Source organism: Ascaphus truei, chromosome 1, assembly GCF_040206685.1.
Source record: "Ascaphus truei isolate aAscTru1 chromosome 1, aAscTru1.hap1, whole genome shotgun sequence".
NCBI lineage: Eukaryota > Metazoa > Chordata > Amphibia > Anura > Ascaphidae > Ascaphus > Ascaphus truei.
In genome coordinates this window covers 5,782,229-5,809,476 of record NC_134483.1, presented here as the reverse complement: position 1 = coordinate 5,809,476, position 27,248 = coordinate 5,782,229, and the positions used below count along the sequence as shown (strand labels likewise).

General features: G+C 53.0%; 1 protein-coding gene across 1 annotated transcript; it reads right to left on the bottom strand.

Annotated features, from left to right (window-relative positions):
- Nucleotides 1–17,237: 17,237 nt before the first annotated feature.
- Nucleotides 17,238–26,065, bottom strand: LOC142470900 (resistin-like). The gene is made up of 3 exons (XM_075577740.1): nt 25,875–26,065; nt 19,443–19,520; nt 17,238–17,530 (listed from the first exon to the last, which is right to left on the bottom strand). The coding sequence occupies exons 1-3, from the start codon at nt 25,990–25,992 to the stop codon at nt 17,391–17,393; spliced, it is 336 nt and encodes a 111-aa protein (XP_075433855.1). The 5' UTR covers nt 25,993–26,065; the 3' UTR covers nt 17,238–17,390.
- Between the last annotated feature and the right edge of the window lie 1,183 nt (nt 26,066–27,248).

The window sequence follows — 27,248 nt, the reverse complement described above, 5'->3', positions numbered from 1 at the left end:
CTGGGGATGTGACAGAGCCCGGCACGGTTACACGCTATGTGCTGGGGATGTGACAGAGCCCGGCACGGTTACACGCTATGTGCTGGGGATGTGACAGTGTCCGACACAGTTACACGCTATGTGCTGGGGATGTGACAGAGCCCGGCACGGTTATACGCTATGTGCTGGGGATGTGGCAGAGCCCGGCACAGTTACACGCTATGTGCTGGGGATGTGACAGTGTCCGGCACGGTTACACGCTATGTGCTGGGGATGTGACAGAGCCCGGCACGGTTACACGCTATGTGCTGGGGATGTGACAGAGCCCGGCACAGTTACACACTATGTGCTGGGGATGTGACAGAGCTCAGCATGGTTACACGCTATGTGCTGGGGATGTGACAGAGCCCGGCATGGTTACACGCTATGTGCTGGGGATGTGACAGAGCCCGGAACGGTTACACGCTATGTGCTGGGGATGTGACAGAGCCCGGCACGGTAACACGCTGTGTGCTGGGAATGTGACAGAGAACGGCACCGTTACACGCTATGTGCTGGGGATGTGACAGAGCCCGGCACCGTTACACGCTATGTGCTGGGGATGTTACAGAGTATGGCACGGTTACACGCTATGTGCTGGGGATGTGACAGAGCCCGGCACCGTTACACGCTATGTGCTGGGGATGTGACAGAGTATGGCACGGTTACACGCTATGTGCTGGGGATGTGACAGAGCCCGGCATGGTTACACGCTATGTGCTGGGGATGTGACAGAGCCCGGCCCGGTTACACGCTATGTGCTGGGGATGTGACAGAGTCCGGCACCGTTACATGCTATGTGCTGGGGATGTGACAGTGTCCGGCACGGTTACACGCTATGTGCTGGGGATGTGACAGAGCCTGGCACCGTTACACGCTATGTGCTGGGGATGTGACAGTGTCCGGCATGGTTAGACGCTATGTGCTGGGGATGTGACAGAGCCTGGCACCGTTACACGCTATGTGCTGGGGATGTGACAGAGCCTGGCACCGTTACACACTATGTGCTGGGGATGTGACAGAGCCCGGCACCATTACACGCTATGTGCTGGGGATGTAACAGATTATGGCACAGTTACACGCTATGTTCTGGGGATGTGACAGAGCCTGGCACGGTTACACGCTATATGCTGGGGATGTGACAGAGCCTGGCACGGTTACACGCTATGTGCTGGGGATGTGACAGGGTATGGCACAGTTACACGCTATGTGCTGGGGATGTGACAGAGCCCGGCATGGTTACACGTTATATGCTGGGATGTGACAGAGCCCGGCACCGTTACATGCTATGTGCTGGGAATGTGACAGAGCCCGGCATGGTTACACGCTATGTGCTGGGGATGTGACAGAGCCCGGCATGGTTACACGCTATGTGCTGGGGATGTGACAGAGTATGGCACGGTTACACGCTATGTGCTGGGGATGTGACAGAGCCCGGCACCGTTACACACTATGTGCTGGGGATGTGACAGAGCCCGGCATGGTTACACACTATGTGCTGGGGATGTGACAGAGCCCGGCACGGTTACACGCTATGTGCTGGGGATTTGACAGAGCCCGGCACGGTTACACGATATGTGCTGGGAATGTGACAGAGCCCGGCACGGTTACATGCTATGTGCTGGGGATGTGACAGAGCCCGGCACCATTACACGCTATGTGCTGGGGATGTGACAGGGCCCAGCACGGTTACACGCTATGTGCTTGGGATGTGACAGTGTCCGGCACCGTTACACGCTATTTGCTGGGGATGTGACAGAGCCCGGAACAGTTACACGCTATGTGCTGGGGATTTGACAGAGCCCGGCACGGTTACACGCTATGTGCTGGGAATGTGACAGAGCCCGGCACGGTTACATGCTATGTGCTGGGGATGTGACAGAGCCCGGCACGGTTACACGCTATGTGCTGGGGATGTGACAGAGCCCGGCACCATTACACGCTATGTGCTGGGGATGTGACAGTGTCTGGCACCGTCACACGCTATGTGCTGGGGATGTGACAGGGCCCAGCACGGTTACACGCTATGTGCTTGGGATGTGACAGTGTCCGGCACCGTTGCACGCTATGTGCTGGGGATGTGACAGAGCCCGGCACCGTTACATGCTATGTGCTGGGGATGTGACAGAGCCCGGCACCGTTACACGCTAGGTGCTGGGGATGTGACAGTGCCCAGCACGGTTACACGTTATGTGCTGGGGATGTGACAGGGCCTGGCACCGTTACACGCTATGTGCTGGGGATGTGACAGAGCCCGGCACGGTTACATGCTATGTGCTGGGGATATGACAGAGCCCGGCACCGTTACACGCTATGTGCTGGGGATGTGACAGAGCCCGGCACCGTTACACGCTATGTGCTGGGGATGTGACAGAGCCCGGCACGGTTACACACTATGTGCTGGGGATGTGACAGAGCCCGGCACGGTTACATGCTATGTGCTGGGGATATGACAGAGCCCGGCACCGTTACACGCTATGTGCTGGGGATGTGACAGAGCCCGGCACCGTTACACGCTATGTGCTGGGGATGTGACAGAGCCCGGCACGGTTACACGCTGTGTGCTGGGGATGTGACAGAGCCCGGCACCGTTACACGCTATGTGCTGGGGATGTGACAGAGCCCGGCACGGTTACACGCTATGTGCTGGGGATGTGACAGAGCCCGGCACGGTTACACGCTATGTGCTGGGGATGTGACAGAGCTTGGCACCGTTACACGCTATGTGCTGGGGATTTGACAGTGTCCGGCACCGTTGCACGCTATGTGCTGGGGATGTGACAGAGTATGGCATGGTTACACGCTATGTGCTGGGGATGTGACAGAGTATGGCACGGTTACACGCTATGTGCTGGGGATGTGACAGAGCCCGGAACGGTTACACGTTATATGCTGGGGATGTGACAGAGTATGGCACGGTTACACGCTATGTGCTGGGGATGTGACATAGCCCGGAACGGTTACACGCTATGTGCTGGGGATGTGACAGAGTATGGCACGGTTACACGTTATATGCTGGGGATGTGACAGAGTATGGCACAGTTACACGCTATGTGCTGGGGATGTGACAGAGCCCGGAACGGTTACACGTTATATGCTGGGGATGTGACAGAGTATGGCACAGTTACACGCTATGTGCTGGGGATTTGACAGAGCCCGGCACGGTTACACGCTATGTGCTGGGGATGTGACAGAGTATGGCACGGTTACACGCTATGTGCTGGGGATGTGACATAGCCCGGAACGGTTACACGCTATGTGCTGGGAATGTGACAGTGCCCGGCACCATTACACGCTAAGTGCTGGGAATGTGACAGAGCCCGGCACGGTTACATGTTATGTGCTGGGGATGTGACAGAGCCCGGAACGGTTACACGCTATGTGCTGGGAATTTGACAGTGCCCGGCACCATTACACGCTAAGTGCTGGGAATGTGACAGAGCCCGGCACGGTTACATGCTATGTGCTGGGGATGTGACAGAGCCCGGCACCATTACACGCTATGTGCTGGGGATGTGACAGTGTCCGGCACCGTCACACGCTATGTGCTGGGGATGTGACAGGGCCCAGCACGGTTACACGCTATGTGCTTGGGATGTGACAGTGTCCGGCACCGTTACACGCTATTTGCTGGGGATGTGACAGTGCCCAGCACGGTTACACGTTATGTGCTGGGGATGTGACAGGGCCTGGCACCGTTACACGCTATGTGCTGGGGATGTGACAGAGCCCGGCACGGTTACACACTATGTGCTGGGGATGTGACAGAGCCCGGCACGGTTACATGCTATGTGCTGGGGATATGACAGAGCCCGGCACCGTTACACGCTATGTGCTGGGGATGTGACAGAGCCCGGCACCGTTACACGCTATGTGCTGGGGATGTGACAGAGCCCGGCACGGTTACACGCTGTGTGCTGGGGATGTGACAGAGCCCGGCACCGTTACACGCTATGTGCTGGGGATGTGACAGAGCCCGGCACGGTTACACGCTATGTGCTGGGGATGTGACAGAGCCCGGCACGGTTACACGCTATGTGCTGGGGATGTGACAGAGCTTGGCACCGTTACACGCTATGTGCTGGGGATGTGACAGTGTCCGGCACCGTTGCACGCTATGTGCTGGGGATGTGACAGAGCCCGGCACCGTTACATGCTATGTGCTGGGGATGTGACAGAGCCCGGCACCGTTACACGCTATGTGCTGGGGATGTGACAGTGTCCGGCACTGTTACACGCTATGTGCTGGGGATGTGACAGAGCCCGGCACGGTTACACGCTATGTGTTGGGGATGTGACAGAGCCCGGCACCGTTACACGCTATGTGCTGGGGATGTGACAGAGCCCGGCATGGTTACACGCTATGTGCTGGGGATGTGACAGAGTATGGCACGGTTACACGCTATGTGCTGGGGATGTGACACAGCCCGGCACTGTTACACGCTATGTGCTGGGGATGTGACAGAGCCTGGCATGGTTACACGCTATGTGCTGGGGATGTGACAGAGCCCGGCACCGTTACACGCTATGTGCTGGGGATGTGACAGAGCCCGGCACGGTTACACGCTATGTGCTGGGGATGTGACAGAGCCCGGCACCGTTACACGCTATGTGCTGGGGATGTGACAGAGCCCGGCACGGTTACACGCTATGTGCTGGGGATGTAACAGTGTCCGACACAGTTATACGCTACAGTATGTGCTGGGGATGTGACAGTGTCCGGCATGGTCACACGCTATGTGCTGGGGATGTGACAGAGCCCGGCACCGTTACACGCTATGTGCTGGGGATGTGACAGAGCCCGGCAACGTTACACGCTATGTGCTGGGGATGTGACAGTGTCCGGCACGGTTACACGCTATGTGCTGGAGATGTGACAGAGCCCGGCACAGTTACACACTATCTGCTGGGGATGTGACAGAGCCCGGCACGGTTACACGCTATGTGCTGAGGATGTGACAGAGCCCAGCACGGTTACACGTTATATGCTGGGGATGTGACAGAGCCCGGAACGGTTACACGCTATGTTTTGGGGATGTGACAGAGCCCGGCACGGTTACACGCTATGTGCTGGGGATGTGACAGAGCCCGGCACGGTTACACGCTATGTGCTGGGGATGTGACAGAGCCCGGCACGGTTACACGCTATGTGCTGGGGATGTGACAGTGTCCGACACAGTTACACGCTATGTGCTGGGGATGGGACAGTGTCCGGCACAGTTACACGCTATGTGCTGGGGATGGGACAGTGTCCGGCACAGTTACACGCTATATGCTGGGGATGTGACAGTGTCCGGCACGGTTACACGCTATGTGCTGGGGATGTGACAGAGCCTGGCACAGTTACACGCTATGTGCTGGGGATGTGACAGAGCCCGGCACGGTTACACGCTATGTGCTGGGGATGTGACAGTGTCCGGCACGGTTACACGCTATGTGCTGGGGATGTGACAGAGTATGGCACGGTTACACGCTATGTGCTGGGGATTTGACAGAACCCGGAACGGTTACACGCTATGTGCTGGGGATGTGACAGAGCCGGCACCGTTACACGCTATGTGCTGGGAATGTGACAGAGCCCGGCACCGTTACACGCTATGTGCTGGGGATGTGACAGTGTCCGGCACGGTTACACGCTATGTGCTGGGGATGTGACAGTGTCCGGCACGGTTACACGCTATGTGCTGGGGATGTGAGAGAGTATGGCACCGTTACACGCTATGTGCTGGGGATGTGACAGAGCCCGGCACGGTTACACGCTATGTGCTGGGGATGTGACAGAGTATGGCACGGTTACACGCTATGTGCTGGGGATTTGACAGAGCCCGGAACGGTTACACGCTATGTGCTGGGGATGTGACAGAGCCGGCACCGTTACACGCTATGTGCTGGGAATGTGACAGAGCCCGGCACCGTTACACGCTATGTGCTGGGGATGTGACAGTGTCCGGCACGGTTACACGCTATGTGCTGGGGATGTGACAGAGTATGGCATGGTTACACGCTATGTGCTGGGGATGTGACAGAGTATGGCACGGTTACACGCTATGTGCTGGGGATGTGACATAGCCCGGAACGGTTACATGCTATGTGCTGGGAATGTGACAGTGCCCGGCACCATTACACGCTAAGTGCTGGGAATGTGACAGAGCCCGGCACGGTTACATGCTATGTGCTGGGGATGTGACAGAGCCCGGAACGGTTACACGCTATGTGCTGGGAATGTGACAGTGCCCGGCACCATTACACGCTAAGTGCTGGGAATGTGACAGAGCCCGGCACGGTTACATGCTATGTGCTGGGGATGTGACAGAGCCGGCACCGTTACACGCTATGTGCTGGGAATGTGACAGAGCCCGGCACCGTTACACGCTATGTGCTGGGGATGTGACAGTGTCCGGCACGGTTACACGCTATGTGCTGGGGATGTGACAGAGTATGGCATGGTTACACGCTATGTGCTGGGGATGTGACAGAGTATGGCATGGTTACACGCTATGTGCTGGGGATGTGACAGAGCCCGGAACGGTTACACGCTATGTGCTGGGGATTTGACAGAGCCCGGCACGGTTACACGCTATGTGCTGGGGATGTGACAGAGTATGGCACGGTTACACGCTATGTGCTGGGGATGTGACATAGCCCGGAACGGTTACACGCTATGTGCTGGGAATGTGACAGTGCCCGGCACCATTACACGCTAAGTGCTGGGAATGTGACAGAGCCCGGCACGGTTACATGCTATGTGCTGGGGATGTGACAGAGCCCGGAACGGTTACACGCTATGTGCTGGGAATGTGACAGTGCCCGGCACCATTACACGCTAAGTGCTGGGAATGTGACAGAGCCCGGCACGGTTACATGCTATGTGCTGGGGATGTGACAGAGCCCGGCACCATTACACGCTATGTGCTGGGGATGTGACAGTGTCCGGCACCGTCACACGCTATGTGCTGGGGATGTGACAGGGCCCAGCACGGTTACACGCTATGTGCTTGGGATGTGACAGTGTCCGGCACCATTACACGCTATTTGCTGGGGATGTGACAGTGCCCAGCACGGTTACACGTTATGTGCTGGGGATGTGACAGGGCCTGGCACCGTTACACGCTATGTGCTGGGGATGTGACAGAGCCCGGCACGGTTACACATTATGTGCTGGGGATGTGACAGAGCCCGGCACGGTTACATGCTATGTGCTGGGGATATGACAGAGCCCGGCACCGTTACACGCTATGTGCTGGGGATGTGACAGAGCCCGGCACCGTTACACGCTATGTGCTGGGGATGTGACAGAGCCCGGCACGGTTACACGCTGTGTGCTGGGGATGTGACAGAGCCCGGCACCGTTACACGCTATGTGCTGGGGATGTGACAGAGCCCGGCACGGTTACACGCTATGTGCTGGGGATGTGACAGAGCCCGGCACGGTTACACGCTATGTGCTGGGGATGTGACAGAGCTTGGCACCGTTACACGCTATGTGCTGGGGATGTGACAGTGTCCGGCACCGTTGCACGCTATGTGCTGGGGATGTGACAGAGCCCGGCACCGTTACATGCTATGTGCTGGGGATGTGACAGAGCCCGGCACCGTTACACGCTATGTGCTGGGGATGTCACAGTGTCCGGCACCGTTGCACGCTATGTGCTGGGGATGTGACAGTGTCCGGCACTGTTACACGCTATGTGCTGGGGATGTGACAGAGCCCGGCACGGTTACACGCTATGTGCTGGGGATGTGACAGAGCCCGGCACCGTTACACGCTATGTGCTGGGGATGTGACAGAGCCCGGCATGGTTACACGCTATGTGCTGGGGATGTGACAGAGTATGGCACGGTTACACGCTATGTGCTGGGGATGTGACACAGCCCGGCACTGTTACACGCTATGTGCTGGGGTTGTGACAGAGCCTGGCATGGTTACACGCTATGTGCTGGGGATGTGACAGAGCCCGGCACCGTTACACGCTATGTGCTGGGGATGTGACAGAGCCCGGCACGGTTACACGCTATGTGCTGGGGATGTGACAGAGCCCGGCACCGTTACACGCTATGTGCTGGGGATGTGACAGAGCCCGGCACCGTTACACGCTATGTGCTGGGGATGTGACAGAGCCCGGCACGGTTACACGCTATGTGCTGGGGATGTGACAGTGTCCGGCACGGTTACACGCTATGTGCTGGGGATGTGACAGAGCCCGGCACGGTTACACGCTATGTGCTGAGGATGTGACAGAGCCCAGCACGGTTACACGTTATATGCTGGGGATGTGACAGAGCCCGGAACGGTTACACGCTATGTTCTGGGGATGTGACAGAGCCCGGCACGGTTACACGCTATGTGCTGGGGATGTGACAGAGCCCGGCACGGTTACACGCTTTGTGCTGGGGATGTGACAGAGCCCGGCACGGTTACACGCTATGTGCTGGGGATGTGACAGTGTCCGACAGTTACACGCTATGTGCTTGGGATGGGACAGTGTCCGGCACAGTTACACGCTATGTGCTGGGGATGGGACAGTGTCCGGCACAGTTACACGCTATGTGCTGGGGATGTGACAGTGTCCGGCACGGTTACACGCTATGTGCTTGGGATGTGACAGAGCCTGGCACAGTTACACGCTATGTGCTGGGGATGTGACAGAGCCCGGCACGGTTACACGCTATGTGCTGGGGATGTGACAGTGTCCGGCACGGTTACACGCTATGTGCTGGGGATGTGACAGAGTATGGCACGGTTACACGCTATGTGCTGGGGATTTGACAGAGCCCGGAACGGTTACACGCTATGTGCTGGGGATGTGACAGAGCCGGCACCGTTACACGCTATGTGCTGGGAATGTGACAGAGCCCGGCACCGTTACACGCTATGTGCTGGGGATGTGACAGTGTCTGGCACGGTTACACGCTATGTGCTGGGGATGTGACAGTGTCCGGCACGGTTACACGCTATGTGCTGGGGATGTGAGAGAGTATGGCACCGTTACACGCTATGTGCTGGGGATGTGACAGAGCCCGGCACGGTTACACGCTATGTGCTGGGGATGTGACAGAGTATGGCACGGTTACACGCTATGTGCTGGGGATGTGACAGAGTATGGCACCGTTACACACTATGTGCTGGGGATTTGACAGAGCCCGGAACGGTTACACGCTATGTGCTGGGGATGTGACAGAGCCGGCACCGTTACACGCTATGTGCTGGGAATGTGACAGAGCCCGGCACCGTTACACGCTATGTGCTGGGGATGTGACAGTGTCTGGCACGGTTACACGCTATGTGCTGGGGATGTGACAGAGTATGGCACGGTTACACGCTATGTGCTGGGGATGTGACAGAGTATGGCACGGTTACACGCTATGTGCTGGGGATGTGACAGAGTATGGCACGGTTACACACTATGTGCTGGGGATGTGACAGAGCCCGGCACGGTTACACGCTATGTGCTGGGGATGTGACAGAGTATGGCACGGTTACACGCTATGTGCTGGGGATGTGACAGAGCTCTGTGTAACCATCTTTCTTTTGTTTCAATTCTTCACGGAGCATATCACAGTCATGCCTGGCATTTTTCAGGGCATCTTCAGGGCTGGTCAAGGGATCGTCATTCACTGGTTCCGGCTCCACTTCCCTGGGATGGTTGGTTGAGGGTTCCTCACTGTTGGCACCGGACTGACACTTCTTTGGGGTACACGACTTCTGCCTTGGGCCCTCTGGATATTCGATTAACCGCAGGACGAATTCTCCATTTTCTCTAGGCTGCAGGGCAACTCGGTCCCCCTTTTCCTCCACAGGATCTGCGGACGTGTCTGTTCCTTCCACGGTAAGTGAAGAACTGCTTTTCTTTTTCTTTTTCCGCCTTTTTGTTTTGGATGACTCCGTCCCATCAGGAATACTGGGGTCTCCTTCTTTATTTGATACTTTAGCAGCTTCATTGTGTACGCCAGGCTTTTCTTGCAGTTGCTTTAGCTGACAGAAATATTGGGTGATCTGCTGCTCCCGCTCTTTTTTGTGGGTCTGACTCGGTTCAGGTTCCCCGTAAGAGATGTCTTCCTCCTTATTGGACTGGAAGGGCCACTCTTCTGTGGGGTAATGTTCATTACAAGAACGCTTCATCTTGTCCTCCATTTTGGGGCTCTCAGGTGTAGTTTTCTTCCTGACCTCAGGAGACGCTACTGTAGCTGTTGCCACTGTATTTGCTAGAAGCCCCAATTGTGGTAGTCCTACAGATGGGCATATTTTGCTTGTAGAGGTCGTAGCTCTCACAGGCATCTTTGTAGACTTTTTCTTTCTTGGGTAAGTTTACAATATCAGCAGTACTGTGCACGCATTTTCTCTCATCAGGTATACTGGATGTGCAGTTGTTAGGTAAAAACGTCTATTTGCTTTACACCATTTACTTGCTAGGTTATTCTCTCATTAGGTATGCTGGATGTGCAGTTGCTAGGTAAAATCTTCTGTTTCCTTTACACCATTTACTTGCTAGGTTCAATCTCTCTGCTTCAGCCAAATAATGTGATTTTCTGCTTGAGTTCAGTCTCAACTTTGGTTATTATGACATTCACTCTTCACACTTTGGGATACCTTTTACGCAGCTCAGCAATTCCTTTTTTTCTAGTAGGCAATTTTACCCTCAGCACTTGTTTACTGAAAATTCCCCTGCTTCAGCACAGTCTTGCATCAATTTTCACACTTTTCTGCATATACTCCATTCACAACTGGTAGTCCTATGCGGTGTGGCAGCCTTTACTTGCAAAATCAGTACCGCTCGTGTGTCACCATCTGTATTCACTGCTTCAGCAAAACATTTGAAAACAACAAACGCCTATCCCTTTTAAGGGCTAACTCACTTCTTGAACCCTGACTACGGCTGGAAGGCAAACCCCCTATTTCAATGACCATATTACACTTCATTGTGATAGGCAAATAAGGTTTACCTGCTTCAGCAGTCTCTCTCTCTCTCCTCTTGGGATTGGGGAAAAGAGTCCCTCTGTGGTTTTGTAAGTTTCAGTGCAGTGTAAGTTTCCTGCCTGGGTGTGTATTACTTTAACTCTGGTCTCTGCTGCATGAGATTTTTTTGTTTATGTTGCTCAGACTGTTTGTAGGCAAAAAGCATAAAAAATTCACAGCCAAACTCCGGGTTCCTTCTAACTTGAAGAACCACCTCTCATCCCAGTTCTGACACCATATGTAGGTGGACGCTCACAGAGGTATGCAAGGGAGACTGGTTATGGGGAAATTAAATAAGGCTTTTATTGCGCCCGTTTCCTTAACATCAGGAAACCATCCAAACAAGGGGTAAACAAAGCTTCAATTCACTTGGCAGTATTTCTAGTGAAATCCTATGCAGTCCACAACTCCCTTTAGATAAGCATGTCTCCCAGCCCCCAGGCATATATCATGAAATGAACAGATGTAAAAAAAAGTCTTATAAATGAAAGTCTTATCTGTTCCTAGTGGTTTGGAGGGAAAATCTTCTCTGTTCCTGTTTGCTACCTTTTCTTCAGGGTTTGTCAGCATTCAGGTTTAGAAGTTTCCCCTGTGTCTTGAAAGCAGCTCTGCTGTTTCTTCTGGCAGGGCTCAAGACAAGTGTCCCCATGCTCAGTCTCACAAGTTGTGAGAGTCAAGGACAATCTCCCTTCCTGTCTCAAAAGACAGGCTTTTCTTAGAAGCTAATCAGGCAGGTGGTGTTGGATAATTGACTACCAGGAGTTAACCACTACACTGCTGGATTAGAGGCACATTACCTGAACAAGGATAACTCCCCTGTTACAACTTCCTGCAGGAAGTTGCTGAGCAAGGTTCCGGTGTTTGTAGCTGTCACAGCTTTGTTGTTGCTCCGTATTCCCTGTCTTTTTGTTCTCTTGATTCCCTGTTGCTGACCTTGGATTGTGACCCCGTCCTCACTGCTTCTTGATCTGAGGCAAGCACCGTTATAGTCTTTCAGGTATGTGCATCTTATTTTGGGGACTTAATGGAGTTATTGCGCTGGTATTCTAGGCTTTGCGCTTAAGCGAGTAGTTTGTGCTACAAACAGCGCCGCCGACAGGGGGGGACAGCCGGTACAAGTGTCCTGTGCCCGGTGACTGCGGGGGGCCCGGTGGCCGGAAAAAGCATTTGACGCCAGTCCCTGGCTCTCCCCAAGCTGCAGGCCTCTTCCTCTGCCTGTCCCACGCGAGCTTCCGACACAGGTGCGCGATTGGCCTATCTGACTTTGGCGCGCCGGAAGTAAGCTTGTGCCAGCTTCTGGAGCGTGCTTGCATGAGTGGGAGGGCCAGGCTAACGTCAGAGGGCCCAGTGTGGGACAGAGTGAGGGAAAGTCCTCGCAGCTTGGGGAGTGCTGGGGCCCGGCGACAACTGCTCTGTCTGGTAGCTGGGCCCCCCGCAGTCACCGGCCCTCCTGCAGTCACCGGCCCTCCTGCAGTCACCGGCCCTCCTGCAGCAACCACACCCCGCCCTCCCCTCGCAGTCACCGGCCTTCCTGCAGCCACCGGATGAAACGGAAATGAGTTCCTGCTTGGTCCCAGGGGTGAGAAAGTTTTGCGGCTCTGTGCGTTAGTGCTGCAGAGCAATGCAAAGGGTCATATGGGTGTCAAAGGGGGCGCATGCTTGGGCAGGTTGCAGCCTCCAGCAGTAGGTGATGGGCCCCCGGAGGGTCAGTTCTTGCCCGGGTAGTGCGGTCTGCCTTGGGCAGAGGCTGTTGTTACGATGGCCTGCCCTTGGGCACCATTTTTCTGATGGTTTCTGATGGTCCGTGGGTGCAGTAATTGCCTAGTAGAGGTATTTAGTGGTGAGTAGGTAGGGTTCATCTGCTTTCGGTACCTTGGGCCCAATTCTCACAGCTAATGAGGAGTACATCTCTCTGACATCGGGATAGATTTATTTAACATCCTGATTCTGGGGGCAGCTGGTACGGGTTCTTGCGGGTCTGGCAGTGCAGTGATGGTTTTAGGTGGTTAAATAGCCCCGTTGGTGGTTGTAACGGTGAAGGGGTTAACCAGGCTCACTAATAAAGGTTCAGCCCACTTGGTTACCCCTGATCCGTGTGATGAGGTCCTAGAGTGTCAGCTCTTGGACCCAGATATCCTAAATGCATTACTGTGACTGTGTGCAAATTATGCGACATTAAAGATTTCTGTGTGTTTTGCCTTTCTCGTGGTGCTGGGACCGGGAGATCTCTAGGCTGTAGGTTACAGGGTGGATTTGCCAGAGAAAGTCTTTACAGAATGTGGCTACTGTATGTATCGGGGTTCCGGAGTTATGGGGTACCCCAGGAGTTGAATCCGTGAATCTCGTGAGATTCTCGGATACAGCCAAGCCCATTGCTCCGGTCAGACTCTGACTCTGAAAGCGCTATTACGACTCACCGCCAGGATTCCTGCTGCAGCATCTTCCAGACAAAGTAAACGGGCATGACGGGGTTAATGTATACCTTGTGATGCCGTCACTGCCCTCTAAGGGTTAGAATGGGGCAGTTGTGGGACTTTACAGCTCTCATAGAGTTAATCCTCTTGGAAAGGTCTGTTCAGCTGAGAGTTAATGAGCTAATTAGCCTAGTCTGTATAGTCAGGAAGTGATACAGAGATTCCCCCCCCCCCCCCCCCCCCATGCTGCCAGACACACGCTGTTGAGAGTTATACAGAGAGGGTGAGAGACGCTGCTGCTAGACTGATCTAGGAAGGCACACACAGACAGCCCTGTGAGAGACTGAAAGGGGACCTGCTGCAGGTACACTGGGTAAAGTGGGGAAAGAGTTTAGTTCTCCCACAACTAGTTAGGGACTAAGCAGTATTAGTCAGTACTCCTGGAAGGAGTTAGGTCTTTTGTTTCTGTTTTGTGTTATGAGTTAACCCTGTACCTGCTTTGTACCCTGTAAATAAACCCCTGCTTAGAAAATACAGTGTTTCCTGCCTTTGATCTGGACAAAAGATCCAACGCTGGGACTGAGACGTCACAACCTGCAACCATACACAGGGTTCCTAATATAAAGGACGGGTCCCTAGTATAAGGAGGGGTACCCAGATACATGCCAAGGTACCCTGAACCTGGTATAGGGGTTCAGGGGGAGCTCCAGCAATGTGATAAAGCTGAGAGTGGTTTCTTGTGTGTAAAACTTTTACAAGTATTTCTAAAATGCGGCAAGAATGAGGCTAGTGAGTGTAGGCAACATATATCCTCACTCCATCCCTGACACCAGAACAGGGACTTATACATCTTTGTATCACACAGAAGACAGGACACAGTATGTTTTATTAAAGAGTTATATGTAATAGGTATATGTACTGGTAACCTGTAAATGAATTGTGGGATTAACAAACAGCGGCAAATTCAAAGATGATCTGTACTGAATAGATGCGAGTCGGCTTCAACTCAGAAAATTTTGTAAGTCCCGCTATTGAGAACGTAGCGGGCGCGTCTGGCATTGCGTGTCGAAATCAGTTCCAGGACTTTCATGAGTACCTCCCGGTCAGTGGAAAGGGCTCATACAGAGGTCATTTTTGAGAATTTCGTTTAAAGGATAGATTTATTCGTTAGCCCCGTTCCCAGTAAGTGTGTTACCCGGTAAATTGTGTTACATTGTGTCTTTTCCTGAAATAAATTACAATTTATTTTACCTGTTTGCTTTGCTCAATCAATGATCCCGGCATAAAAAGGTGTTAATAGACCTGATCTCCCATGACAGTGGTGACTGTGGGGGGGTAAGTGTGCTTTATCCTTGCCAGACAGGACTCTATGGTTCGGTAAAGCCCTGAGGTTGCTGGGCATGGCGAATGGGCAGGGCTTATTTAACCGCGACTTCCTGGTGGTCATTGTCGCTAAACGGGGGGGCCGGTTCAGTTCCCTAAATATCCCCTCACATTTTACTCTTATACAACCATCTGCAGATCTGGTAGTGGTTCTGGTCCAGGGTTCCTCAGTGGGTTTTTGGAATCTTTAAAGGACTAATAGAAGATCTCATTCCACGTGTGTTTTGTGCATGATCTTATCAGTCGGCATATCCTGTAACATCACTATCAGAAACATATCTGTGGGGTCACCCTTTCCAGGTAACAGACTCAGGATGAGTTTGGTTCTGTAGGGATTGGGGACACTGAAGGTTATGTAATGTAGCATCTTCGTGCTGCAAAACGGGGACAAGAATGAATCCCATGTACAGTCGTGTCTGTTTCCTTTCATACAGGTTGTGCTGGTTCTCTGGCGCTAGAGTCTCTGAGACTTTGATTCATACTGTACGCGCCTGGTGGTTAGATATTAGGAAATACAATCTGGGGGTTAAGTATAGGAATAAAGTAATTAAAGGATATTTAGAGTTTGATATTATCACTATGAGGGGGCAGTAGGACACCAATGCCAGAGAATGGGGCCCTCCAAAATACCGCAATGTGGGCTGAATTTACTGCAAATATTATTGCATTGGGAAACAGAGATTTACTGCAGACCATGAAGGGGCATTTCTGAGAAGGCGGCAGCACTGGGCACAGAGTTATAACGTGTTACTGGCAGTAATACAGTGAGAGTTACCTCTCGTTCTCACGCATGTCCTGGGCACAGAGTTATAACGTGTTACAGGCAGTAATACAGTGAGAGTTACCTCTCGTTCTCACGCATGTCCTGGGCACAGAGTTATAACGTGTGTTACAGGCAGTAATACAGTGAGAGTTACCTCTCGTTCTCACGCATGTCCTGGGCACAGAGTTATAACATGTGTTACAGGAAGTAATACAGTGAGCGTTACCTCTCGTTCTCATGCATGTCCTGGGCACAGAGTTATAATGTGTTACAGGCAGTAATACAGTGAGAGTTACCTCTCGTTCTCACGCATGTCCTGGGCACAGAGTTATAACGTGTTACAGGCAGTAATACAGTGAGAGTTACCTCTCGTTCGCACGCATGTCCTGGGCACAGAGTTATAACGTGTGTTACAGGCAGTAATACAGTGAGAGTTACCTCTCGCTCTCACGCATGTCCTGGGCACAGAGTTACAACGTGTGTTACAGGAAGTAATACAGTGAGAGTTACCGCTCGTTCTCACGCATGTCCTGGGCACAGAGTTATAACGTGTTACAGGCAGTAATACAGTGAGAGTTACCTCTCGTTCTCACGCATGTCCTGGGCACAGAGTTACAACGTGTTACAGGCAGTAATACAGTGAGAGTTACCTCTCGTTCTCACGCATGTCCTGCGCACAGAGTTATAACGTGTTACAGGCAGTAATACAGTGAGAGTTACCTCTCGTTCTCACGCATGTCCTGGGCACAGAGTTATAACGTGTTACAGGCAGTAATACAGTGAGAGTTACCTCCCGTTCTCACGCATGTCCTGGGCACAGAGTTATAACGTGTTACTGGCAGTAATACAGTGAGAGTTACCTCTCGATCTCACGCATGTCCTGGGCACAGAGTTATAACGTGTGTTACAGGAAGTAATACAGTGAGAGTTACCTCTCGTTCTCACGCATGTCCTGGGCACAGAGTTATAATGTGTTACAGGCAGTAATACAGTGAGAGTTACCTCTCGTTCTCACGCATGTCCTGGGCACAGAGTTATAATGTGTTACAGGCAGTAATACAGTGAGAGTTACCTCTCGTTCTCACGCATGTCCTGGGCACAGAGTTATAACATGTGTTACAGGCAGTAATACAGTGAGAGTTACCTCTCGTTCTCACGCATGTCCTGGGCACAGAGTTATAACATGTGTTACAGGCAGTAATACAGTGAGAGTTACCTCTCGTCTCACGCATGTCCTGGGTACAGAGTTATAACATGTGTTACACGCAGTAATACAGTGAGAGTTACCTCTCGTTCTCACGCATGTCCTGGGCACAGAGTTATAATGTGTTACAGGCAGTAATACAGTGAGAGTTACCTCTCGTTCTCACGCATGTCCTGGGCACAGAGATATAACATGTGTTACAGGCAGTAATACAGTGAGAGTTACCTCTCGTTCTCACGCATGTCCTGGGCACAGAGTTATAACGTGTGTTACAGGAAGTAATACAGTGAGAGTTACCTCTCGTTCTCACGCATGTCCTGGGCACAGAGTTATAACATGTGTTACAGGCAGTAATACAGTGAGAGTTACCTCTCGATCTCACGCATGTCCTGGGCACAGAGTTATAACGTATTACAGGCAGTAATACAGTGAGAGTTACCTCTCGCTCTCACGCATGTCCAGGGCACAGAGTTATAAGATGACAAATAATAGAGTACATGGTTATTTATGTATATATCATTTTACTTGTATAGCGCCGGCTGTGTAGACAGCGCTTACAATACAGGGAAAATACGGTACAAAACGCAGTGTATAATAACACGAAGAAACTGACGACATACGGCAATGAAAACCCTGCCACAAAGAGCGTGCAATCTAATTACTGCTTGAAGCTATCTTACAGCACCGGGCTGTGGTCCAGTCCATGCCTGCACACTGACAGTGACACGTGGTTTGGGACTGGATGTCCCACGAGCCACAGGCCGACCCACAGGCACAGGAGACCGTGGTATATCCTGCAGGGAGATGAAACATACAAGGCTTTAATGTCAATATGCACGGTTCTTGTTACTTCTATACAGGAAACGTCTTTAATGTCAACATGCACGGTTCTTGTTACCTCTATACAGGAAATGTCTGTACGCAACCCACCGACTGCGCCCCGCCCAACCCACCAACTGCGCCCCGCCCAACCCACCGACTGCGCCTCACCCAACCCACCGACTGAGCCGTGCAAAACCCACCGACTGCGCCCCGCCCAACCCACCGACTGCGCCCCGCCCAACCCACCGACTGCGCCTCACCCAACCCACCGACTGAGCCGTGCAAAACCCACCGACTGCGCCCCGCCCAACCCACCGACTGCGCCCCGCCCAACCCACCGACTGCGCCTCGCCCAACCCACCGACTGCGCCTCACCCAACCCACCGACTGAGCCGCGCCCAACCCACCGACTGCGCCTCGCCCAACCCACCGACTGAGCCGCGCCCAACCCACCGACTGAGCCGCGCAAAACCCACCGACGGCGCCTCGCCCAACCCACCGACTGCGCCTCGCCCAACCCACCGACTGAGCCGCACCCAACCCACCGACTGCGCCTCGCCCAACCCACCGACTGAGCCGCACCCAACCCACCGACTGAGCCGCGCCCAACCCACCGACTGCGCCCAACCCACCGACTGCGCCTCGCCCAACCCACCGACTGAGCCGCGCAAAACCCACCGACTGAGCCGCGCCCAACCCACCGACTGAGCCGCGCCCAACCCACCGACTGAGCCGCGCCCAACCCACCGACTGAGCCGCGCCCAACCCACCGACTGCTCCTCGCCCAACCCACTGACTGAGCCGTGCAAAACCCACCGACGGCGCCGCGCCCAACCCACCGACTGCGCCTCGCCCAACCCACCGACTGAGCCGCGCCCAACCCACCGATGGTGCCTCACCCAACCCACCGACGGCGCCTCGCCCCAACCTACTGCACCTCACCCAACCCACCGACTGAGCCACGCCCAACCCACCTTCGGCACCACGCCCAACCCACCGACGGCACCTCGCCCAACCCACCGCCTCGCCCACCCCACCGACGGCACCTCGCCCAACCCACCGCCTCGCCCACCCCACCGACGGCACCTCGCCCAACCCACCGCCTCGACCACCCCACCGACGGCACCTCGCCCACCCCACCGACGGCGCCTCGCCCAACCCACAGCCTCACCCAACCCACCACCTGCGCCTCGCCCAACCCACCGACTGTTATACCCAGCCCCCCAACTCTGCTATAGCTGCACTTTGTCCAGGCTGCACCCATAACTTTCAGACTTGACACCACTTACATAAAAACAAACAAGTGCGCAAAAGAAAATAAACCTCTGTGGAAGTGTACATGGAAGGTTCCCTGAAGAAGTGGCCTGTAGAGCTACGAAACGCGTTGGAAAGATACCACTCAACCTTTTATTCTTATCTATTTGAGTTCTGAGGTTCATAAGTACCTTGTGCCTTTGAATCGCATACTTTAAGCTACAAGATCGATTTGCCTCCTTCGGCGCATGCGCCGTGACGTCATCAACCTACGCGGACGCGCAGTGAGGTGTGGAGACAGGACGATGCACGCTGCCTCACAGGATTGAGCCGGTTACTCTTTTAGCTCCACCGGGCGCACTGACGCAATAAGCTGGACTCAGAGACTGTGTCAACACATTTACACACTGATACTGTGGCTGCTGCTTTACCCCAGCTGCTCGTGTGGGAGAGGAAGTGAGATCGTTTCCGGTCGCAGTTATTGGTAACAGCTACGGTGTAGCTTCATGTGCCTGTTTAATTCTAACCGGATGTCCGCTTAACCTTGAACCACTTATATTATAAACACTGTTTTTTACTACTTCACGATGAGCGTTTTGCGCGTTGTTCTGTTTTGTTGACACCACTTACCTGCTGGGCAGGAAGCATAGGCCCCTTTTCCTGGTGCATCCGTGCACACTATCTTGGCATTTTCCAGGATCATAGAGGCTGAAAGAAGACGAGATGGAGGTAAAATAATTATCCAGGGAATTCATGGACTGGCTGTGAGGGCAAGAGCAGGAAAAGTGAGATATTCAGGGCGGTTAACCTGATTCCCCCAATCTGCTGTAATTCTACTACTGCAACTCAACACCCGCTGCCGAATTTGGGGTTACTCAGGGTTCATTCATGTTTTGCTGCAACATTTCTCTCTATTTATTTCAAACATTTTTATTGTTTTCTGACAGGGGTACATTCACATCACATGGTTGTTTATAGACAGTAAACTTAATTAACATATACATTTAAAAGTGAACAACCCGAAGCATCTCAAGGTTGATTGATCGAGAAGAGGCGATCTGCCCCTAGTATTTTGTAACCTCCTATGCATTTAGATTCTACTATGTAGAATTTATTTATTTATTACCAAAGGAGTCTCATCAGAATGAGTGCGGGGTCTTCCCGGGAACACATAGAGAGTTCAGGTCTCATTATCACCATCTCTAGGAGACTGTGTGCAGCCCCTATATATCGCTGTGACCCCAAGAGCAGCCCCTATATATCGCTGTGACCCCAAGAGCAGCCCCTATATATCACTGTGATCCCAAGAGCAGCCCCTATATATCACTGTGACCCCAAGAGCAGCCCCTATATATCACTGTGATCCCAAGAGCAGCCCCTATATATCACTGTGATCCCAAGAGCAGCCCCTATATACCGCTGTGACCCAAAGTGCAGCCCCTATATACTGCTGTGACCCCAAAAGCAGCCCCTATATACCGCTGCGACCCCAAGAGTAGCCCCTATATACCGCTGAAACCCCAAGAGCAGCCCCTATATACCGCTGAGACCCCAAGAGCAGCCCCTATATACCGCTGTGACCCCAAGAGCAGGCCCTATATACCGCTGTGATCCCAAGAGCAGGCCCTATATACCGCTGTGATCCCAAGAGCAGCCCCTTTATACCACTGTGCCCCCGAGAGCAGACCCTTTATACCACTGTGTCCCCGAGAGCAGCCCCTTTATACCACTCTGTCCTCGAGAGCAGCCCCTTTATACCACTCTGCCCCCAAGAGCAGCCCCTTTATACCACTGATCCCGAGAGCAGCCCCTTTATACCACTGATCCCGAGAGCAGCCCCTTTATACCACTGTGCCCCCAGAGCAGCCCCTTTATACCACTGTGCCCCCCAGAGCAGCCCCTTTATACCACTGTGCCCCCCAGAGCAGCCCCTTTATACCACTGTGCCCCCCAGAGCAGCCCCTTTATACCACTGTGCCCCCCAGAGCAGCCCCTTTATACCACTGTGCCCCCCAGAGCAGCCCCTTTATACCACTGTGCCCCCCAGAGCAGCCCCTTTATACCACTGTGCCCCCCAAAGCAGCCCCTTTATACCACTGTGCCCCCCAGAGCAGCCCCTTTATACCACTGTGCCCCCCAGAGCAGCCCCTTTATACCACTGTGCCCCCCAGAGCAGCCCCTTTATACCACTGTGTCCCCCAGAGCAGCCCCTTTATACCGCTGTGCCCCCAGAGCAGCCCCTTTATACCACTGTGCCCCCCCAGAGCAGCCCCTTTATACCACTGTGCCCCCCAAAGCAGGCTCGGCATTGTTACAGAACTGGTTATAAGAAGCTTCTTGGTTCCCTGAAGCAGTCACGTGAATTCAATCCCCAAATATGGTGGAGATTTGAGAACAGAATAATGTATACCTGCTGTTATACTTTGTGTACGGGAGGATTTCCACCGCTCTCTCCTTATATAAGGCAAGCTTGGTAACACCAGCGATGTTATAAGGAATAAATATGTTACTACAACTGTCCTGGAAGCTCTCTATATGTTTATTTTTCCTGTTCTGAAGCACCAATTACTCCTCAGTGTAAGATTGCAACAAATGTATCTTTCCCCTAGCTTCTAGTCCGTTGCCCTGGCAACCCCCCTGCATTTCTCAGTTAGTTGATCTGTGCCTGCCTCCCCTGCTAGTTGGCACAGTCCTGATTGTATTTCCTATTGGTCCAGGCTAGCATGCATTCTTTTGAGATCCAGCCGGCATTGTGGATAGTCTAACTTGTCTGTCACTTTGTAAAGTTATTGCCATATACCTCTCCCTTACTTTTGCCACCTGCCCAATCTCCCCCCCCCCCTTTTTTTGTTATTGCTGTTTTTACAAAAAAAGCCCCAAAGAAAGAAGGACTCTGTGTGCATATACAGGGAGGGAGTTAAACTGCCTGCCTCTACTCGCTTGCCGCAGCGAGCTTGAGTCAGAACAGCAACAACCCTCATTGGTTGCATTATCGTGACTGTTTGACACATTTTGTGATGGCTGAACCCCTATAAAAGACCAGGCTCTCAGAACACGAGAAGTGAAGGGAGAGGCCGGTGCAGAAGGAAAACGTTAAAAAAAGTAAAAAGAAAAATACTTAAAGATGAAGTTTATGCAACTGAGGATCCAGTAGAGATGCTCAAATTATTCACCAACATTCAATTCACCGCAAATAGATAGGGGGTCATGCACTAAGCAGTGATAAGTACTTTTAAGTGAGATAAAAAGCCATTATAGCGTGATATTGCCTGCTATGAGATTCACAAAGCAGTGATAAGTCTTTTAAGTGAGATAAATGCCTTTATAGCGTGATACTGTCTGCTATGAGATTCACAAAGCAGTGATAAGTGCTTTTAAGTGGGAAAAAATGCCTTTAAGGCACGATACTGCACTGTTATCACTGCTTTGTGAATCTCACAGCAGGCAGTATCACACTATAAAGGCATGTATCTCACTTAAAAGCACTTACAGTATCACTGCTTAGTGCATGACCCCCATGGTGTTTAACATTCAATTCACCGCGAATAGATAGTGTTTAACATTCACAGAAAAATCTCAGATCAGACACACTCTTTAAAAAAGGAAAACAATAAGTGAATGTGAGAATATATATATTCGATGTGGATGACCATGAAACACATGCTCCTGATCGAATGTTTTATACACTCTCACAACAAAGGGGGGAAGGAATTTGTCAGATTTGCAAATATTCGGCCACGGATCGGATATTACCAAAAAACGTGGTAAATAATTCACAGGTTGAATTTTGACATTTGCCCATCTCTAGGATCCCCCATCGCCAGACAGTGGATGGACTTGGATTACAAATGATACATCTGGTCTGGATTTATTTAGGTTTTTGGGTCGCATCTCAGACCATGGTTTTGTGGGTGGCTTGGGTGGGCGGCTCGGGTGGGTGGCTCGGGTGGGTGACCCAGTTAGGTGGGTGGCTTGGGTGGGCAGCTCGGGTGGATGGCCCAGTTAGGTGGGTGGCCCAGTGGGTGGCTCGGGTGGATGGATGGCTCGGTGGGTGGGGTGGCCCGCTGACTCCATTGGGCAGTGGTTTGAATTGTATGTTTTTTCCTAGGGTTGGGCTCTCCTTGAGAGGACCTCGGGAACCCCACAGACACTCAGCAGGATTATTTACAGTTTGCTATGCTTAGTACTTGTTTTGTGTGTGTCAGTTAACTTGTATCTAATATTATTGTTACTTTGTATATGATGTATATAGATACAGTACATCAGTGAGTGTGTGTGTGTGTTATTGTTACTTTGTATACGATGTATACTGTACATTTGTTATATCTATTGGCCAATGGCCATGTCTGTATATGTTTTGCGGGAGAGTGAGGGGTATGAGGCATATGAGGGGTATGAGAGGTATGAGGGATATGAGGGGTATGAGGCATATGAGGGGTACGAGGCATATGAGGGGTATGAGGCATTTGAGGGGTATGAGAGGTATGAGGCATATGAGGGGTATGAGGGCTAGGAGCCCCGGGAGGGACATTAGGCCACTGGGGGATATGGAGAGTTAACCCTTATATACCTAGGGATGGTAGGGGGTAACCTGGCTCACAAATAAAGGTTAAGTCCGGTTTTGGTTACCCCTGACCCATGTATAAGGGTGCAGGAGAGTTAGCTCTTGGGCCCAGTAACATTGTATCTTTATCATGTGTTACCTGTAATAAAAGTATTTTGTGTGTTTTTACCTTTCCGGGCGTGCCAGCGAGCAGGGATTGTGCTGGGGGATGAGTTTCCGGGTTTGCCAGCGAGCAGGGATTGTGCTGGGGGAGGAGTTTACGGGCGTGCCAGCGAGCAGGGATTGCTGGGGGATGAGTTTACGGGCGTGCCAGCGAGCAGGGATTGTGCTGGGGGATGAGTTTCCGGGCGTGCCAGCGAGCAGGGATTGCTGGGGGATGAGTTTCTGGGCGTGCCAGTGAGCAGGGATTGCTGGGGGATGAGTTTCCGGGCGTGCCAGCGAGCAGGGATTGTGCTGGGGGATGAGTTTCCGGGCGTGCCAGCGAGCAGGGATTGCTGGGGGATGAGTTTCTGGGCGTGCCAGCGAGCGGGGATTGCTGGGGGATGAGTTTCCGGGCGTGCCAGCGAGCAGGGATTGCTGGGGGATGAGTTTCCGGGCGTGCCAGCGAGCGGGGATTGCTGGGGGATGAGTTTCCGGGCGTGCCAGCGAGCAGGGATTGCTGGGGGATACGTTTCTGGGCGTGCCAGCCAGCAGGGATTGCTGGGGGAGGAGTTTCCGGACGTGCCAGCGAGCAGGGATTGCTGGGGGAGGAGTTTCCGGGCGTGCCAGCGAGCGGGGATTGCTGGGGGATGAGTTTCCGGGCGTGCCAGCGAGCAGGGATTGCTGGGGGATGAGTTTCCGGGCGTGCCAGCGAGCGGGGATTGCTGGGGGATGAGTTTCCGGGCGTGCCAGCGAGCAGGGATTGCTGGGGGATACGTTTCTGGGCGTGCCAGCCAGCAGGGATTGCTGGGGGAGGAGTTTCCGGGCGTGCCAGCGAGCAGGGATTGCTGGGGGATGAGTTTCTGGGCGTGCCAGCGAGCAGGGATTGCTGGGGGAGGAGTTTCCGGGCGTGCCAGCGAGCAGGGATTGCTGGGGGATACGTTTCTGGGCGTGCCAGCGAGCAGGGATTGCTGGGGGAGGAGTTTCCGGACGTGCCAGCGAGCAGGGATTGCTGGGGGAGGAGTTTCCGGGCGTGCCAGCGAGCAGGGATTGCTGGGGGAGGAGTTTCCGGGCGTGCCAGCGAGCAGGGATTACTGGGGGATGAGTTTCCGGGCGTGCCAGCGAGCAGGGTTACTGGGGGATGAGTTTAAAGGCAACTCACCACTAGGGTACCCTGCTTCAGCATAGCTCAGAAAGGCGAATGAGGCACAGGGATGAATCCGTGTAGCTGAGGGAATCCCTAGGTTAAGGGGGGTTCCCCAGTTAGTGCCAATGTGTCCCAAAACCTGTATTGGGTTTGTGGGCTGTGGGAGTCCCCTGTAAAGTATAGAAAAACCTGACCTGTTTAGGGACCGATATGGTTCCCGGTGTCGTAGAAACTCCAGATTTTGGGAGTGTAAGTAAGGTTTAGGGGGGATATTTGGGTGGAAATACAATTATTTTGTTGCAGGAGTTGGGGGGCCAATGTTGCTGGTAGTCATTTAATTCTCCCCGGCGAGCAGGCATGATTTGCCGGTACGCAGGGTAAATTACACCAGGGCTTCCCTGTGTCCCCCAGACTCCAGGATTTCAAGCCCAAATATCCCCAAGTTATTTCCCTAATAAGTATAAGGTCCCCCAAAGTATATTCTGTAATGAAGTGCACTTTATATTGTGTTTTGCATTTAATATAAGGCTCTATGCAGCCAGCCCAGGCATATGTTCAAGGTGCCATAGAATCCATAGATGAAGGAGGAGACGGGATGTTGAGAGGTGTCGGGGTGCTAAGTGGATGGGGCAGGGCGGAGTACTGGGTCCAGAGAACAAAGACCCCCTGTGGGGAGAACCCTCTGGTCTGCTGGACGCAGTGGCGCCTGCCCAGCGGGAGGCAATGGGCTGGCTAAGGAAAAGATGGCGATCGTAGGCGCTTTCCCTGTTGGCCAGAACATATGTCCCGCCCACGGGGCGTCCCGAACCGGTTCAACACGCCTCCTGCCTCTGATATCAGCTAGCTGAGCCCCGCTCTGATTGGCTGGCGGGACATGCCTGTAAGGCGTTTTAACCCCTCTCCCATATTAGCGGACAGGAAGGCGTGTGTGATGCGTGACCAACTCCAGTCATCGAGAAACCCCCACCCAATAAAACAGCTGCCTCTACGGGGTGTATAGGATATTAGCCAAGGTCTCGGGTTTAGGATAAGGTTTATGTTGCAAGACAAGGTGGTATATGGGTGAAGGACGACCACATGGAGACAAAATGGGTGCTAGATATAGAACGGGCTCTAGCCAGCGCTATTCTGTGTACACTGTACGGCAGGACAGCCTTCTGTACACCAGCAGTGTTACACAGAAACTAAAATACAGTGTGAAAATACTTCTTACCCAGTGATTTAAGGAGCGTGCTGAGGGACAGCAGGTCACTGAGGGTGCAAGTATTAGCATCTCCACTAGTGAGTGCTGGGACCAGGAGTAGGACCAGGAGGGACATGGACAGCTTCATTCTCCTATTTCCTGTTATGGCTTCAAATCACAGCAGCGTGAGACCTACAGAAAGAAGACGGAAATAATGCAAAACAATGTGACCTCCAACTCATTAATCCTGTACCTGCCACTGCCTGGGGAGAGATGGAAGGGCAACAAACCCATCCAACACATTAATCCTGACCCTGCCACTGCCTGGGGAGAGATAGAAGGGCAACAATCCCATCCAACACATTAATCCTGACCCTGCCACTGCCTGGGGAGAGATAGAAGGGCAACAAACCCATCCAACACATTAATCCTGACCCTGCCACTGCCTGGGGAGAGATAGAAGGGCAACAAACCCATCCAACACATTAATCCTGACCCTGCCACTGCCTGGGGAGAGATAGAAGGGTAATAACCCATCCAACTCATTAATCCTGACCCTGCCACTGCCTGGGGAGAGATAGAAGGGCAACAATCCCATCCAACACATTAATCCTGACCCTGCCACTGCCTGGGGAGAGATGGAAGGGCAACAAACCCTATCCAACTCAATCATCCTGTACCTGCCACTGCCAGGGGAGAGATAGAAGGGCAAAAAACCCATCCAAGTCATTAATCCTGACCCTGCCACTGCCTGGGGAGAGATGGAAGGGCAACAAACCCTATCCAACTCAATCATCCTGTACCTGCCACTGCCGGGGGAGAGATAGAAGGGCAACAACCCCATCCAAGTCATTAATCCTGCCCCTGCAGGCAGTGGCCTAGGGAGAGATAGAAGGGCAACAACCCCATCCAACTCATTAATCCTGACCCTGCCACTGCCTGGGGAGAGATAGAAGGGCAACAACCCTATCCAACTCAATCATCCTGTACCTGCCACTGCCGGGGGAGAGATAGAAGGGCAAAAAACCCATCCAAGTCATTAATCCTGACCCTGCCACTGCCTGGGGAGAGATAGAAGGGCAACAATCCCATCCAACTCATTAATCCTGAACTTGCCACTGCCAGGGGAGAGATAGAAGGGCAACAATCCCATCCAACTCATTCATCCTGACCCTGCCTGGGGAGAGATAGAAGGGCAACAACCCCATCCAACTAATTCATCCTGACCCTGCCTGGGGAGAGATAGAAGGGCAACAACCCCATCCAACTAATTCATCCTGACCCTGCCTGGGGAGAGATAGAAGGGCAACAACCCATCCAACTCAATCCTCCTGCCCCTGCCACTGCCTGGGGAGAGATAGAAGGGCAACAACCCATCCAACTCATTAATCCTGACCCTGCCAC